At 40.9% G+C, this 16,213-nt stretch overlaps 3 protein-coding genes across 5 annotated transcripts; 2 read left to right on the top strand and 1 right to left on the bottom strand.

Annotated features, from left to right (window-relative positions):
* Positions 1 to 653: 653 nt before the first annotated feature.
* Positions 654 to 3,271, bottom strand: LOC135258285 (histidine-rich glycoprotein-like). Of its 2 annotated transcripts, XM_064341674.1 has the most exons (4): positions 2,889 to 3,271; positions 2,685 to 2,740; positions 1,463 to 2,004; positions 654 to 1,402 (listed from the first exon to the last, which is right to left on the bottom strand). In XM_064341674.1, exons 1-4 carry the CDS (start codon positions 2,915 to 2,917, stop codon positions 1,022 to 1,024), a joined length of 1,008 nt encoding a protein of 335 aa, XP_064197744.1. In that variant the 5' UTR covers positions 2,918 to 3,271; the 3' UTR covers positions 654 to 1,021. The 2 variants fall into 2 exon arrangements, with proteins under 2 accessions (XP_064197744.1, XP_064197743.1); XM_064341673.1 differs by having other exon boundaries at positions 654 to 2,004; positions 2,889 to 3,270.
* A 544-nt stretch (positions 3,272 to 3,815) lies between these two features.
* Positions 3,816 to 9,009, top strand: mrps14 (mitochondrial ribosomal protein S14). Of its 2 annotated transcripts, none has more exons than XM_064341676.1 (3): positions 3,816 to 4,030; positions 8,444 to 8,608; positions 8,711 to 9,009. In XM_064341676.1, the coding sequence occupies exons 2-3, from the start codon at positions 8,465 to 8,467 to the stop codon at positions 8,891 to 8,893; spliced, it is 327 nt and encodes a 108-aa protein (XP_064197746.1). In that variant the 5' UTR covers positions 3,816 to 4,030; positions 8,444 to 8,464; the 3' UTR covers positions 8,894 to 9,009. The 2 variants fall into 2 exon arrangements, with proteins under 2 accessions (XP_064197746.1, XP_064197745.1); XM_064341675.1 differs by lacking the exon at positions 3,816 to 4,030 and adding an exon at positions 7,542 to 7,680.
* Positions 9,010 to 10,403: 1,394 nt separating this feature from the next.
* On the top strand, positions 10,404 to 14,827 carry cacybp (calcyclin binding protein). Its single transcript, XM_064341677.1, has 6 exons — positions 10,404 to 10,600; positions 11,108 to 11,324; positions 11,638 to 11,734; positions 12,236 to 12,335; positions 12,436 to 12,530; positions 14,143 to 14,827. The coding sequence occupies exons 1-6, from the start codon at positions 10,583 to 10,585 to the stop codon at positions 14,300 to 14,302; spliced, it is 687 nt and encodes a 228-aa protein (XP_064197747.1). The 5' UTR covers positions 10,404 to 10,582; the 3' UTR covers positions 14,303 to 14,827.
* Positions 14,828 to 16,213: the final 1,386 nt, after the last annotated feature.

Here is a 16,213-nt window from a genome sequence, read left to right on the forward strand (position 1 = left end):
AGGATTAAATATAAAGGTGTGTGTGTGTGTGAAGGGCACATATTCTCAAGTGCTTGTGTGGTCCTTTTCCTAAACGGTTACAATTTCAGTTTTATGACTAGATGCCGTTATAAACTGGAAAATTTATGTAAGCTATATCTCTGCACATACACAAGATTTGTACAGAAGTAATATTGGGAGGCTTGCAATAGTTTCCTTTCATTGCTATACCAAATGCACCCATTTACCGATTTAGGCCGTATCTACGAACAACCTCACTTCCCACACTTGCTCAAAAGCATTACAGGAACTGCTGAGAGGGCAACCACCAAGAAAAATGTTTTCCATTTTTTCAACCCACAGATACTCACCCCACTTCATACTGTTAGAATTAATAAGTGAGGATACTTTTAAATAGGGTAAATTAACAAAGCTTTATACAGGGTTTGTAACATTTTAGTTTGACACTTTCTAAATTTGCAATAAAAACACCCACAGACTAATGCCTGGACTAGATGATATGGTTAAGATCTTCTATTGGTCGCATGGATAGCATGGAGTCGCCATCACAGGGTGAAACATCATGGCCAGAAAACCAGTGTGTCATATGCAAGCTGTCCCAAGCAGTAAGATTGAAATAGGCCAGTTCAGTAAACAGAAACTATTAAAAGCAGTTTGACAGCAATTTACCATTTAATATTTCAATACAAAAAACAATGAACAGAACCAAGCCTGGCCAATGTCCTAGAGCTCAAATGTATTCTGAGTACACAGCCACACCACAAGGTAAATAACACCCACATTCTTGGAAGAAAAAAGAAAAACAAAACAATACAGAAGAGATGGGGGGGGGGGGAGATCAGAAAGCCAAAAATTTTAAATTATGACTGAAGTGCAGATGTGGGAAAGAGACTGAAATCCAGGAAAGGCACGCCGAACCCAGATCTCCTGCGTCCTCTGCAACGGGTCGAAAAAGCAAGCAACACCACAGAGCATGCGATACACGGCCATCCACGCGGGACGCGTGGCTGTTGGACGCGCCTCAGTGGGACCGGCCGTAGTGGTCTCTCCTGGAATCCATCACCTGAGAGGTGAACCGGGCCGAGGGGTACCACCCGGCTTGGGAAGTCCGCTGGCTGGTGTGAGAAACCCGTCGCTGGACAACGTGCCGCTGGTGATGGTGCTGGGGCCTTTGAAAAGAAACCACGCTCTGGTCAACGCTGTGGCCATGGTGATGGTGGGGTCTTTCGGGAGAAACCCTACTCTGGTCAATGTTGTGGTGATGGTAGGGCCTTGGAGGAGAAACCCTACTCTGGTCAATGTTGTGGTTGTGGGGATGCTGGTGATGGGGGTGGGGATGGTGGGGTCTTTCAGGAGAAACCCTACTCTGGTCAATGTGCTGGAAGAGGTTTTGAGTAAAAACCTTACTCTGGTCAATGTTGTGGCCATGGGAGTTTTGATAGTAGGGTCTTACAGGAGAAACCCTACTCTGGTCAGTATTATAGTTAATGGGGTGCTGATGTCTTTGAGGGGAAACCCTACTCGGGTCAACATGCTGGTAGAGGTTTTGAGTAGAAATCCTACTCGGGTCGGTGTGATAGTGAGGTGGTTGATGAGAATTTGCATTCTGGGTAATCCTGTGGGCTGTGCCCACGCTGTGCATTACGTCGTGTCTATGAGGGTCGGGATGTGCGTGTTGGAAAACCCTACGCTGCGAATACTGCTGGCTGTGGGAGGACACTCTCTGGGGGGGACGATACCCATAGCCATACTCATGAGGATGCCTACGGGGGGGCACCATACCACCCTGGCTTAGCTGGGTCCATCTACTGCTAGTGGACGAGTAGGTCTGGGGGTGACGCTGTTCCTTTATGGAGCCAGGCTGACTGAACCGCACATGTCCTCCCGTGTCACGGTGTTGGCCTCCACCTCCTTTTACGCCAATGCTGAAATGGCTCATGTGCTGCTGCGTTAGAGACTTTCGGACCCGCACCTTGGCCAGGGCAACTGCACCCCAGCGGTAGTCTGTGGATTGAGAGAAGTCATTGAAAAGCAGAGGTGGAAAGTCCAGGGGTCAGAACGTAAAAGTCGTGCCATATGTTCCTTCCACCCATGAACTCAGCCAGCAGATTTCAACAATTAGTTCTACCACCTGGCTGAAGAATTGCGCTTAATTAGCAAATCCAGGTTTTTCTGAACCTGGATATTACACCTCCGTTGAAGAGTGTCCACGCCAATTTTACGTTGATGTTCAGATTATCCAATTCAATTCAATTCAATGCAATGCAGACAAGGCTCTGACAGATTTTTAAATAAGCATGTCACAATTTAATACTCATTATGTCAAAGAAACATAACATTCGGTCTAAACTCATTTTGTGACATGCATACAGTCTGCCACGGTCAGCCATGCAATTAACTTCCCATCTATGAATATTAGCATTTTTGGATGTAGCGACTAATTTGCCAGGACATGTGCCAGGTCAGAGAAAGAATTATGCAACCACTGAGGCTTCATGTTGAATCCATACTTCTACATTTTTGCTCAAGAAACTCATTTGACCCAAACTTCAACCGCAGTCAAAATTACCCATTTTGAAATCAGATGGTTACTTTGGAAACCAGGCACTGATTTACCATGTACTGTATAAGCACAAAGAATGTATAAAGTGAAAAGAAGATTCAGAAGATTTTTAAATCCTTACCTCCATTAATATACAAGCAATCCACACCAACAGCGAACATGGAAAGCAAAGACACACTAAAACAAAAAATGGAGGTTTAATTACTCCATAATTCTGCCAAAATGTAAACACTCATTACAAAAGACAATGAAATGACACAGTATAAAAATGCATACGATTCCAAACAGTAGCATACCACCTCCCATATCAGACCATATAACTTACCCCAAATACACTGCAACAGGCTTTGCCATGGTTTTAAAGCAGGCCAAACACTAGCCAGCCAAAGCAAGATGGCAAGTTCATCTATTTACAAATAAATTAAACTGCGCAGGCTTTGGTGTAGCGAGTTGGTACAGCTCTTAGACCGGAAATGGGCAGCTTCAGGATCCCCGATGTGATTAGCTAATTAGTGACAGCTTCTCTGAAGACCACACACAGGGAAGCAGTTAAATGAGAATAATTTAATCATGGTCGTAAAGAAAAAGATGGCATGCTCAAGAAGTCAAATGCTTTGTACACTTCTATAAATTCATTTTCTGACAGGATTGTATTCCCTGTTTCTTATTCCCTGTGTGTGATTCATCATAATACTGCCATCAGCATGCACATGCCCCCAGGTGTGACATATATTTTAAAATGGTAATTGGTACCTCATTATCAATCAATATAAATTAGTGCCATTATAAATTCATTCATTAGGGACACACTTGGCCAGTCCAACATGAAACATTTCATTATTCACAAAACAAAAGAAAACACAGCAAAGATTCTGGGGTTAATTTGGGTTATTATGTACTCTATGGCAGGTGTCTGTAGATCCCTGCACCATGGTCAGACTTGCATGGAAATAATGGCTCATCCAATCCCAAGTATTGGCCATTGGGAGGGTTAAGCAATTAAGGGCCAGGTGTGGCCTGCATATTAACCGAAGAAGAAAAGGACAACACTTGCTTCTACTTATTAATAATTTAATCATGGTTGTAATCTAATTAACTAATTAACTAATTGTGGTCTTCAATCAAGACCACAATTAGTTAATTAGTAGTGCTGGGCTAAAACTAAAACATGTACCTACACCTGCCATCCTGTATGTTTTCATTCCAACACAAAGCAGATCTCCTTCAACGGCTAGAAAACCCGCTGAGCTGCTAATTAGTTGAATCAAGTGTGCCAAATTAGGGTCGAAATGAAATCCTACAGGACAGTGGATCTCCAGGAGCAGGGTTGGTCAGCCCTGATCTAAACTGCTCTCTTGACTGCAGGATCCAACAACTCCCTTTACACCGCATTTGAATATTACACAAAAATGACCCAAATAACCCAAATATCAGGCAACACTCTGTTTTGATCAAGTGCACTTCAAGGTAAGAATATGTTGTATGAGTGACTGTTGACAGAATGGAAGCATTACTCATGATTAGAAAACAGAATTTTACACGCCAAGAGATGACACTGCCCTGACATATTAAAAAGACATTAATGGGGATAGCCTTTGACCTGTGGTAACATAAACTAAATTATGGACTAACCTATGGGCAAATTGGAGCAGTATCACACAGTGCTGTCCAGAGTTTCACGCATGAGATAAAGAACAAAAAATTTCAAAAGTAGAAAAATTTAATTTTAAAAATACATTTTTAGTTCTTGCTGATGAAATACTTCACTACTGCTATTTATTTATTTATTTTTTTATATCAAAGCTTTAGTCTGGAATGGAACTTAGCTGTTAGACTTTAAGGAAATCCTGCTGTACGCACGGTAAGCATCAGGTGACACGACACAGCTCCGAGAGCTCAGTTTTGGTCCTAAAAGATACTTCCTCAACTTTGTGCCAAAATGCTTAGTGACTATAAAAATTGTGCGAGGGACCATGGAACGGTTTGATATCAATGGTTTCTGGCAAGAGGAAGTTTGGTTTTATTTCAGAAGGGACACAACCACTGTAGTTTCACGAATTTGAGAATAAAGCAGAAATTAACCCTGACATGTTTTCAGCTGTATACTCCAAGAGTAGAGCACTCACCAGTGGCCTCTTGGTTCACTGCTTCCAAAAACCTAACCCTCCTTCTGGCACACATCTCTCGGAGGACCCGCATACCCCCCAGTCGACAGTTAAAGGAGGCTTGTCCTGACCTATTACATCACTGCCACCGCCGGCCCACCTCTGCATCTCTGGCGGCTCTCGCTGCTGTTTCTTCGCCGCAAGAGACACGGCCAGAAATTCCAGGGATAACGTGGCCTCAGTTGGACTTGGTTGTAAGTCCCATGATGGAAGGATGAAGTTTTCAATTGAAATTTGGACAGATGTTTTTTTTTTTGTTTTTTTTTTTCATTTCTACTTTTTCAAACTTTTAGTCACCTGACCTGTCCATCGTTAATTATTCTTATCCCCTCCCACCACTGCAACACCACACACACTCTCAAACACACACACAGGTTTTACAACATTAAGTAAGGACATTCTAAATCTTTGTTCAGAATATGTAGTATATTAGTAATCCACATTGATTACTGAATGTGAATCAATAGCAGTGTAGTATAATGATGAGGGAATGGGGCTTGTAACCTAACTGTTTGATTCCCAGGTCAGCCACTGTACCCCAGAGCATGGTAATTAATCTTAAATGCTTCAGTACATATTCAGCTGTTTAAGTGGATACTATACACAAATGCAAAGGCTGTGTAAGTTGCTCTGGATAAGAGAGTCTGGATCAGAGCATCTGCTAAAGAAATCAGTATGAGAGTGTCTGGTATATGCCTGTAAATGCAATGTAAAATAATGTAACGTAAAACTACTCACTGTAGCTTTAAAAACTGATCAAGCTTTTCTCATCAGACGAATGAGCCATCTTTTGAAGTAGTTCTATTTTTTATGATCAAACATGAATGGACAGGAAAGAATAACAGCCTTGTTTTATTTCTGTAGTACTGAAAAATTGAGAGTGATCCTCATTATGTACTTGTTTGTTGTATATTTGGGACAGCATGGCATTTCCTTTGCCATAGGTTATGAAAATAGAATGCAATTATGTTGAAGATAAAAGGAATAAATTGAATTTGGAATATAGTCCTGCTGCTCAGCTGAATCACAAATCATATCTCTTATTCAAACACACACACACACACACACACACACACACACACACACAATTGCTGTATCATTGCTTTTATTCAAAGCAACTCCATTACTACATGTCCCTGCTTGTGAGCATGTAATATATGTGATGGTATTGCTATAACAATATCCTGAAACCCATAAATTTGCAGCAAATCACTCTCCACAGTTTACAGCCTATAACATACCAGCTTAAAAACAGCAATACCCTCACGGGGTATTTAAAACAATCTTATAACCCATGAAACCACACTCCGTTAGCCTATGATGTACAGTAGGTATACACATGAAAATCTCCATTCTAGTAGATTCTTATGTCAAATTTAAATTAAAGTATTTTCTGAGGTACAGTTATTTGCATTTGAGTTATTTATCATCAGCCTTTTTGCCTTGGACGCCCCTATATATAATGTTCAACAAAATAATATATATGGTTTCTGGGTATTGTCTGATATGATACACAGTTGCGATATAGTTTCTTGCATAAATATGAATGAAGAAAATGATTATTAGTCATCATATGATTAAATTAAATATAGTAGACGTAGCATCTAAAAATTGAAGCTAGGCTTTTACTACATTGCATTTCAGGTAGTTCATTTATAGTACACATCCACGCACCAAGCACTGATTGGTTATATTATCATTTTAAATTTTGCAATCACAAAACTGAAAGTGTTTATGTTTTGCAAACTGATTCATAGATATTTCCATAGTCATCAGAAGCAATTACCAAACAAGCAAAATGTGTGGTAAAATAAATAAACTCTAAATGAAAGATGAGCATCAAAATGCCTACCACAATAGTAATTTACTTTGATTTTTTTAAGAACAAAATTAATCCTCACCTAATGATCTCCCCACTGAAAGAGTTGCCTATTTCAATCAAGTTTATTTCTCTTTGAGTAATGAAGGGCAAAGTCCATAAGTGCATACTCGTACATGGAACACAAAAGCCAGCTTTAAGAACTCCAGTAAATTTCATTTGAAGAATACTATATACAGTATACTCTATATCTCAGTAGTTTAAACAAACAATGCATGCCGGTGTCGACATTTTAGTCATGTGTATTTCTCTTGGCAGTGAGCCACATACGTTCAAACGTTTCAGAACTTTGAAATTATGGAGAGAAGCATTTGCCTTCAACGGTTGGCTTCAACACTCACACATGCACACAGAAAGACACACACGCACGGGCATTGAAAAGCATCTCCTTATCTCCGTCATCGTCTATAAATGAATCTTTTCAGAATCATTGAAAACAATTCCCATCAACGGCGTCCATGTTAATTGTTGGTGTTATACTGCCCCCTAGTGCTAATATGTCGTATTATTTATTTATTTCAACTACTCGTTGTACCCCCGGTACAGAGCTGTTTTCATTGTGTCCCTGCATCAATTGATTCGTGAACACAACTCTCAATTTCTCCTTTCATTTCACCGCGACTGAACCGTTGTGTGTCCTTCGAAGCAACTTTTATTTAGCTGTGTGATATTTAAATACGCCTGTTTATTTTGGATTAATAACCGCCCTCGGAAATATGTGACCGTAAATCAGAAGGCACGTCTTTAGCTCAGTCTTCGCTCATCCAGATCCCACAATTGAATGAACTCATTCTAGCAAACACTGTAACAGCTATGATGATACTGATATTTTACTACTCCGTCTCAGCAAATTGTACTAACTCCCCACAGTCCCTGCACGAAAAGGTATAACCCTCATCCATATAATGCAGCGCATTTCTGTGGAGGTAACCCGGCAGATTGAGATATTGAGTTTATGTTATCAATAAAGTTTGGTTTGAAAAAGACTGTTCAACATGGCTGCCTCCATGTGGAACAGGGTTGTTGGCCCGGGGTTAGCGGTCCTACAGTCTTCGTTTTGGCTACCGAGTCAGGTAAATTGTAAATTATATGTATAATAAAGTTAACAGATTCATTTTAAACTGTTAGCTTTTCATGAATATAACGTTAAAGCGAAATTATTGTTGTTATTAGTCAAGGAGAAACTGGAGGAGCCCCTAGTAAGTTAATGTCAGCTAACAGTGGGCTAATCTGCTCCGCAAAACAAGGCAATTCAAAATCAAAATAATGTAAAATTGTGTTCCCGAATAACGCGCAGTATTAGTGCTGTTGGTTAACTGTTCTGATGGTGACTTCTTAACGGTTGTAATGAAGCTAATTAACTTCCCTAGCTACCGAATACATGTTTATGGGTAGCTATAGCTAGCTAGACAGCCAGCTGTCAAATGTACGGTGCATTGTTCTAACGCAGTTTTCTCATCTGTCGAAGAGGAAGGACTAATTAAACTGAATAATTAGATATACATTCTGTGATATTTTTTTAACAAAATGTGAAATCATTTAATTTCTGGTTAGGTTTATTACATCTTAAGGCTGTGTGAAAGTAGCTGGCATGCTGATCACCGCTTATCTGCGGTGTTGCCGCAGCTACATGCCCTGGTTGATTGGCATTTTTTATAGCTTTGATTTTACTTCGTTTGCCTGTAAGGAATGTACCAAATTTACCATTACTTAGCGAATCCTCTGGGTTAATTTCACACACACACACACACACACACACACACACACACATATATATATATATTAGTATGAAAGCATGACTAAACCATTTGTTTACCGCAATGCATTTCTGTATAGGCTTTAAGGAGCTCCAGCGTTATGGTGGAGCAGGTGCGGGGTTACTATGTCGACTGGAGGATGCTACGGGATGTAAAGAGGAGACAGATGGCCTTTGAGTACGCCGACGAGAGACTACGTATCAACGCACTCAGGAAGAACACTGTCCTTCCGAAAGAGTTACAGGTGCGGAAACTGTGCTCTCCAAAAGTACTGTCCGCGTAGTTACTGTATTTTAAATTCGGGGCATCTGTGCATGTGATCTAACTCCGGGATTTGCGTCTGTAGGAGGTAGCTGATAAAGAGATTGCAGCACTGCCGCGGGACAGCTGCCCGGTGCGCATACGCAATCGGTGTGTGATGACATCGCGGCCACGGGGCGTTAAGCGTAGGTGGCGCCTCAGTCGCATTGTCTTCCGTCACCTGGCCGACCACAACCAGATGTCCGGGATCCAGCGTGCCATGTGGTGACTTTTTATCGGGAAACAACCGATGGAAGAAGCTGCAGCGTTTTATTCCACTGTAAATCATTTCTGTTTTGTAATTAATGTATTACTTGTTGTGAAATTAATAAAGTGTATGCCTGAGCCTTCTTTCTCATTCATTCACTTATAATCCAAGGAGCATCCAACTTATTTTTCAAATGTCTAAATTTCATCAGAAGTTAGATTTCAAACAGTAAATGGTATATCTATGTCTAAGTGTTTTTTGTTTTTTTTTTTACCTGAGAATGATTTGACATGAAAAGTTTTTTTTTTTAATACAAAGCAGATGTTTTTTCTATTTTATATTGGGGAGGGGGGGGGTGTTGTGTCTTCCAGAACAAATGTAATTCAGGCAACTCTTATTTTGGCAATGCAACATCATAGTCACTTCAGTTTGGAAGTTTTTTGACAGCACTCCTCTCAACATACATTATGTGACCAAAAGTATCTGGCCAGCCCTTAGTCTGCGGCTGTTTTTTATGGTTTTGGGCTAGGCCCCTTAGTTTTTTACAGCATACAATCACATTCTAGATGATTTTGTGTGTCCCCAACAGTTTGGGTAAGGCCGTGTCCTGTTTCAGCATGGTAATACCCCCAGGCACCCAGCGAGTTCCATATAGAAATGGTTTTGTCAAGAACGGTGTGAAAGTACTTGACTGGCCTGAATAGCCCTGACCTCAACCCCATCCAATAGCTTTGGGATCGATTGGGATGCCAACTGTGAGCCAGGCCTAATTGCCCAATGAATGCCCGACCTCACTAATGTTCTTTTGGCTGAATGGGAGGCAATACTCCAGCATCTAGTATAAAGCATTCCCAGAAGAGTGGAGGTTGTTATAGCAGCAACTCCATATTAGTGCTATAATTTTTTGATGAGATGTTGGATGTCAGGTGTCCACATACTTTTGGCCATGTAGTGTATGTTTAGTATGGACCTACACTTATATAGTGCATTGAAAAAGTTGTTAGCTTGGGTCGTACAATTGAGGAATGGAATTTTAAAATAACTGTTAACTTGTAGTAAGCATGACTACTCGATAATTATGCAGTGGGTTACATTGTAAAGATGGTGGTGAGCCTGTTGTTTATGGGTGCGACTGCGACTGTCTTCAAATTCACTATATTACCCAGTACACGGCCCGCAATAAGAAGTGGTTGGAGGGACGTATTTTTTTACAGTCTCTGCTGGAGGGACATGAACCCATGCATGCATGCAGTGTACGGAGTGTAGCACAGTGGGTAAGGAACTGGAAAGGTCGCAGGTTCGATTCCCGGGTAAGGACACTGCCGTTGTACCCTTGAGCAAGGTACTTAACCTGCATTGCTTCAGTATATATCCAGCTGTATAAATGGATACAATGTAAAATGCTATGTAAAAAGTTGTGTAAGTCGCTCTGTATAAGAGCGTCTGCTAAATGCCTGTAATGTAATGTAATGAACCCAGTAAGCTTTTAATTTGAAATAGAACCTACCGGAAGTCCCCCTGCAGGCAAATCTTTCTAGAAAGGAACCGAAGTGACGTAGCCGCGAAAGACAGCGGTGCCCGAGTACATTCCGAGCAAGTTAAGAAAGGAAACCTTCCATATTTTCGCTTTTCATTTTAACATATTTTCATAGTTGTTATTTAGGAATATAGCATACTTAAGTTTCGACAGTTAAAACTACGTGAGCAGCTATGGACCTCAGCGAACAGGCAAGTCAATTACATTACATTTCAATGTGCTCCTGTCATAAACTGGCTGGCTAGCTAAGTGGCTAGTTATGAAAATGATAGCAATCTAGCACGTTTTCCTATTTGCAGTATTGTTGTCATTTAGTAAATTACCTTAAAGCTAAGATTGCTTACACGTATTCTGGGTTGTGTGTGCCATGCATTAATAGAATTAAAATGTAAATCATGTGACTAGCGAACTATATGCTCGCGTAAAGATTCTACCAGTGAGATGTAGCCTATAGTGCAGTGCCGGTGCAGTGTACATGTTTTCTAGAACCGTCTAACCTAAGATAGCGTTTACTATAACTAATGCTATACCTGTAATCAGCAGTAGGATTGTGCGTACATGGATTCGTTTCTCTACTTTAACTAGTTATGTGTCCAGTATTAACGTTACGTATGTTTTCCAGTGGGCTGTTTCCGAGTTAACAGCTGTTAGATACATACAATGTTGACAAGATGTTTTTTTCTTATTCTTTTTTCCAGATTAGTCAATTAGAGAGTGACCTGCAGGAAATAAATTTTTTGCTGGAGAAATCTGACAGAAAGCGCGTTCAAGACGTTCTGACGCAAGAAAAGAAAAAGGTCGAAAGGGAGATCGCGCTCAAACAGCAGCAGAAGGACCAGCTTGCAAATAAGGAGGCAGGCGATTGTGTGCAGTCGTCTGTTTCCAAGGGTTACACCGTTAAAATAAGCAACTATGGTAACTACTGCTCTTTAATACTTTTGCACCCCATATTTCTGGTATTGATGATCTGCGTCCTAAGCATCTTTGTTTAGAAACATCGCATTAGGACAAAAGTTTTAAGTTAAATATTTGGGAGAATATATTTAGTTTATGAAGTGTTTTCAGTGTAAATTTGAGATCTCTAGGCGCTATTTTATTATTTTCAGGAAGTTTTTTGTAGCTTGTATTTATAAGTCAGCCTACATTCTGTTTATTTATTTAGTGCATAAAACCATGTTGTTATTTAGCTATTAATCATTATTTTGTATTGCTTTATCTTACACTCCAGGGTGGGACCAGTCAGACAAATTTGTCAAAATCTACATCACCCTGAAAGGAGTCCATAAAATTGCTGCTGAGAATGTGCAGACTAGCTTTACAGAAAGGTAAAAAAAATGTTTTTATCTCAAATCCAAAGTTTCTCTTTCTGTTTTTGTAACTGAAACATCAATGCATACTGGGCTGTGTTCCACTTTGCCTTTGATGGAGATACAGTGCGTAGTGATGATCCTCTCAGAAAATGGCATTTGCTGCAACTGTGAAAATTGGTAAATTCCTCCCTTCTGGGTTATTTTTGGACATTCTGCCTGTACAGAGTAAAATCTAAAAGATTATGTTTACTTCATCTATTTACGTTCTTCAGAAACTTGGTAGGAGCAAGTCTGCTAAATGCCTGTAATGCAAGTTAGTGTGGCACTAACGGGCAGCTTCAATGCAATGCAATGCAATAACTTGCGTTTAGCAAAACCAAAAAAAGGCTGCAACTGCTTTTGGAGTGCTCTGTTAATTCCTGGGTAGTGCTGCTGTAGAATAATTTGCAGTGCACGGTGACCACAATGCACTTGAGACCCAGCTTGCTACAGAATGAAATCTCGTTTTGCTTGCAGGTCTTTTTCTGTGTTTGTGAAGGACCTGGATGGAAAGAACCACCAAATGGTTGTAAAGAACCTCCTGTGTCCTATCGATGTCCAGGAGAGCTGTCAAAAGGTCAGCGGGCTCAGCCTATTACACAAGGTCACAGTAAGGTTTTGAAATGCGCACCCTTCGCCCAGTTGACTTACCTGGGATCGTCTCTTTCGTCTCGCAGATGAAGACGGACATGGTCTTGGTTATGTGCAAGAAAAAGACCCAGAAGAAATGGGAGTGCCTGACCCAGGTGGAGAAGCTGACTAAAGAAAAAGAGTAAGCAATCGGTGCCCATTTATTCTTGTTTTAGACAGAATACATCAGCGATTTATTTGCATGCTGTAAACCAGCGGTTCCCAGACCTCTCCTCAGGTACCCCCAGCCAAATCCAGGTATTTGATACAGCAAATCAAGCCCTTCATTACCAGCACCAGCTTTGTTTTGTGTAAGCAGGAAAGTAGCTGAATGCTGTATTTCAGTTTATTAGCAGCACCCGTGGTAGCTACCTTTTTTTTCCCCAGTTGTTTTTTAGTGTGGCAAATTAGCTAAGTGGCATTTACGTCAAGCAATTTGTACAGCCGGATATTAGCTGAAGAAGGTTAGTTCAGGTACCATGTTCAAGGGTATGACAACATTGTCCCACCTGGGAATCAATCCTCAGAGCTGATATCTTTTCTAAGGAGCACGTAATGCATCCCAGTTAGTAGTTGTGCTCTTAAATTATTTTTTCAGTTAGCACACGTCCATTTTCAAGGGCAAATGCTCCTAAAATGGGAGCCATGTAGAGCTCTGATGACCTTGGGATTACAAGCCCAGTCCTCTAACCATGTTAATGCTAACGCTGCTGCCCCATAGCTTATAAGGATTGATTTTCCATTAAAAAAACACAATCACATGGTCTTGATTTATTTTAAAGGAAAAAAAGCATTCAAACACACAAAGGGGTTTGCCTTTCCCTTCATCACTGTATGATAGAAGGATGCACTGGAGGCAATGTAAACACATGATTTAATCACAGACAGCTACTAATTAACAAGATTACAAGATGACCTAATTAAAAACGAAAACATGCCAAGTTGGGGAGAACTGTGGCATTAAGAGTTGAGCCTGTGAGATCCCCTCTTTTGCATATCAGTTGCGAACGGGCCTTTTGAAACGGGCTACTTTTGATGAAGTAGTGGGTGTGGGGCAATCGTCCGTCACCCCCCACGTGACTCCCCGACGGAGTTGTCGCTGGCTGAGTCGGGGGTTAGGACTCTGGGCCGCGGAGCTTGCCGTCATTAGCCGTCCACGTCACCTGGGAGACGCGTCGCTAGGCCTCCATTTTCCCAAACGCGTCAGCGGGCTGTCGTTTCGTCCCACAAGGGCCCCTCCGGTCCCCGCACAGGGACTTGCATGAGGACGTCAGCGAAGCGGGTAAATGAGGACTGTGCCTACCTCCTCACCAATGACGTAGATCTCATTCTGACTTTGTCAGGGGGAGGGGGGGCAACAAACATGAAATTTTCTTTAGGTTTTTTTTTTTTTTTGAAGGGGACACTAACAGTACCACCCAGTAGAACGTGATAATACTGCGGGCTGGACCATTTGATGTTTTCCAAAAGTTGGGGGATTCGTCCATGTACCTCATTGTGTCGTCGGGGTGGCAGTGTATTAGTGTACTATAATGAGGAAGGAGCTGGTCTCGTAACCTAAAGGTCATAGGTTCAATTTCCAGGTAAGACACTGCCGTTGTACCCTTGACAAGGTACTTAACCTGCATTGCTTCAGTATAGACCCAGCTGTATAAACGGATGCAGTGTAAATGCCATGGAAAAAGTTGTGTAAGTCGCCCTGGATAGTAGGAGCGTCTGCTAAATGCCCGTAATGGAATGTGTCCCCCTCCCAGGAAGCCCAGCCACGAGGAGAACGCCGACCCCAGCGACGGGCTGATGAGCATGCTGAAGAAGATCTACAGCGAGGGGGACGACGAAATGAAGCGCACCATCAACAAGGCCTGGAGCGAGTCGCAGGAGAAGAAGTCCAAAGGCCTGGACATGGACTTCTGAGCCCCATCCCAGCAGCAGACCTTATCAGTCCGACCAACTACAGCCTTCTGTTCATAGTTTTTTTTTCTTCATTTTTATTATTGCATACCATTGATTTTTTTTTTTTTTTTTAATGTGGTTTATTAAAATTTTTCTTTAATGTCCGGTGAATTTGTCTGTTGGACAGTGTGGACAGGTGTTGTCGAAAACAGACTTGAGATGTTCTTTCGCTGACATTCTCTTGTCGGGATTTCCGAGCAAAAGCTGAATGAGGCCGTCATAACGTTGAGTTTCTGAAGGCGACTCCCGAGTCATTGTTTCAGTTCGTAAACCCAAGTCGCAGTGGCAAGCCGTAGAGCAGCACATTCACTGGAGGTGATAAATGCAGTGCAGAGTGATGCTCTCGTGTGTGTTTAAGCAGATGCTGATGAATTTAACTGGACTTGCTGCTCCTTTTTTGTTTTGACAGACTTTATATTTGTATTTGCACTATTTGAACATTGAGACATCTCTCCTAATAAAGTTCTTAATTTGGCTTTGAGTGTACATTTTAAAGTGTCATTGACCTATCTGTTGATATTTTTTCTTCATTTGACATACATTTGTCATTGCATTATGTGTCCTCTAGGTGGCTCTATTTCCCAACACATTCACACAGGCACAGTACAAAAATGTCAGTTTGGCAACATGATGGTTTCTGAAATAATGCTGAGAGTCTTTTGGTAAAGTGGCGTTTTATTTAACTTCTATTCAGTAAGGTTGAAAGCATGGGGGGGGGATATCGGCCCAAAAAATCCAAGCCAAACAAAATTGCAAGTTAGTTGACAAATTATTTATTGTACTGACACCATGCTAAATTGTGGCAGTACAAACGGATTGTTTTAATGTTCTTTCATTTCTGGCACACACCCATTGCAAATGTGTTTTATGGTTTAAAAGGTTTTGTTTCAGTTCTGGCCTATTTCAAGTGTTGTCTGTGTTCTTAGCCAAGTGTATCCAAATCTGGGGGTTCCTAAAACCTCAAAATGCTGATCATGTTGATTTTTTGGAAGCTGAATGTTTGTTTGTGAAAATTAAACATCATTGTGTGGCCAGTATGACATTCCATTTGTTCATAATGTATAATATATGAGTTTTCAGGTTTCTATTTCTCATCCTCTGGAGACACCTTAATTCTTCTATTGACAATCAAAAATGTTTAGATACTGTCGACACTAATAACAGCAACCCCCTGGCAGAGATGATTCCTGGTCCAGTGTGGATTTTTATTAACCTTATACAAACCTGTTGAGTTTCCTGGTCACGAGGTCAAAGAACAACACCATCGATGTCCTAATGTTTTGTTTTTTTATTATTATTTGTTTCCATACTCCATAATCTATATGGATTATAATCTGTGTTCTTACAAATTCTGCCCTCACTGGTCTCTTGAAGACCAGAAAATTTAGTTCACAGGAGCAAGTTTTCAAAGTCTTCTGACAAATTTTTAAATCTCTAGTCACTGGTTTAGCCACTTGTTCATGGACTTTGATGAAATGTTAAACAGATGCTCTCCTCAGTCTCATTTCTTATGCCGAAGAAGATCAAAGAACCGGGTCTCAGAGGCTCCCGATCATTTTTCAGTTACAAGGTATTATTTTTGAATTTAGAATTCTGTCAAAGTAACACTCAGACTTGTCCTTTATTATTCATATTTTTATGCAATAGTTTATATATGTTGATCATTGTCTAAGTACGATTCTCTAGCGGTCTTAAATTATTATGGAACCCAGGGGCAGTCACACTCTTAGTAAAATGTTCATTGGTGAGACAGAACAAATAGTGGCCGATAGGATATGATATAGACAAAGAAAGTGCTTCAGAGCTGATGCTGATGGTAGACGGCTAGTTACATTTTTATTGTGAATTTCATATCAGAAATTGGATATTGTT

This window comes from Anguilla rostrata, chromosome 6, assembly GCF_018555375.3.
Source record: "Anguilla rostrata isolate EN2019 chromosome 6, ASM1855537v3, whole genome shotgun sequence".
Taxonomy (NCBI): Eukaryota; Metazoa; Chordata; class Actinopteri; order Anguilliformes; family Anguillidae; genus Anguilla; species Anguilla rostrata.

What these genes read in the sequence shown, in the direction of transcription:
- LOC135258285 (XM_064341673.1), bottom strand. Translation starts at nt 2,917, where the DNA reads ATGGCAAAGCCTGTTGCAGTGTATTTGGG. An exon ending in CCTGTTGCAGTGTATTTGGG is followed by an intron (nt 2,741 to 2,888) that starts GTAAGTTATATG and finishes TTTTTGTTTTAG; the next exon opens with TGTGTCTTTGCTTTCCATGT. An exon ending in TTGCTTGTATATTAATGGAG is followed by an intron (nt 2,005 to 2,684) that starts GTAAGGATTTAA and finishes CTCAATCCACAG; the next exon opens with ACTACCGCTGGGGTGCAGTT.
- mrps14 (XM_064341675.1), top strand. Translation starts at nt 7,603, where the DNA reads ATGGCTGCCTCCATGTGGAACAGGGTTGTTGGCCCGGGGTTAGCGGTC. An exon ending in CGTTTTGGCTACCGAGTCAG is followed by an intron (nt 7,681 to 8,443) that starts GTAAATTGTAAA and finishes ATTTCTGTATAG; the next exon opens with GCTTTAAGGAGCTCCAGCGT. An exon ending in TCCTTCCGAAAGAGTTACAG is followed by an intron (nt 8,609 to 8,710) that starts GTGCGGAAACTG and finishes TTGCGTCTGTAG; the next exon opens with GAGGTAGCTGATAAAGAGAT.
- cacybp (XM_064341677.1), top strand. An exon ending in CGTTAAAATAAGCAACTATG is followed by an intron (nt 11,325 to 11,637) that starts GTAACTACTGCT and finishes CTTACACTCCAG; the next exon opens with GGTGGGACCAGTCAGACAAA. An exon ending in CAGACTAGCTTTACAGAAAG is followed by an intron (nt 11,735 to 12,235) that starts GTAAAAAAAATG and finishes TTTTGCTTGCAG; the next exon opens with GTCTTTTTCTGTGTTTGTGA.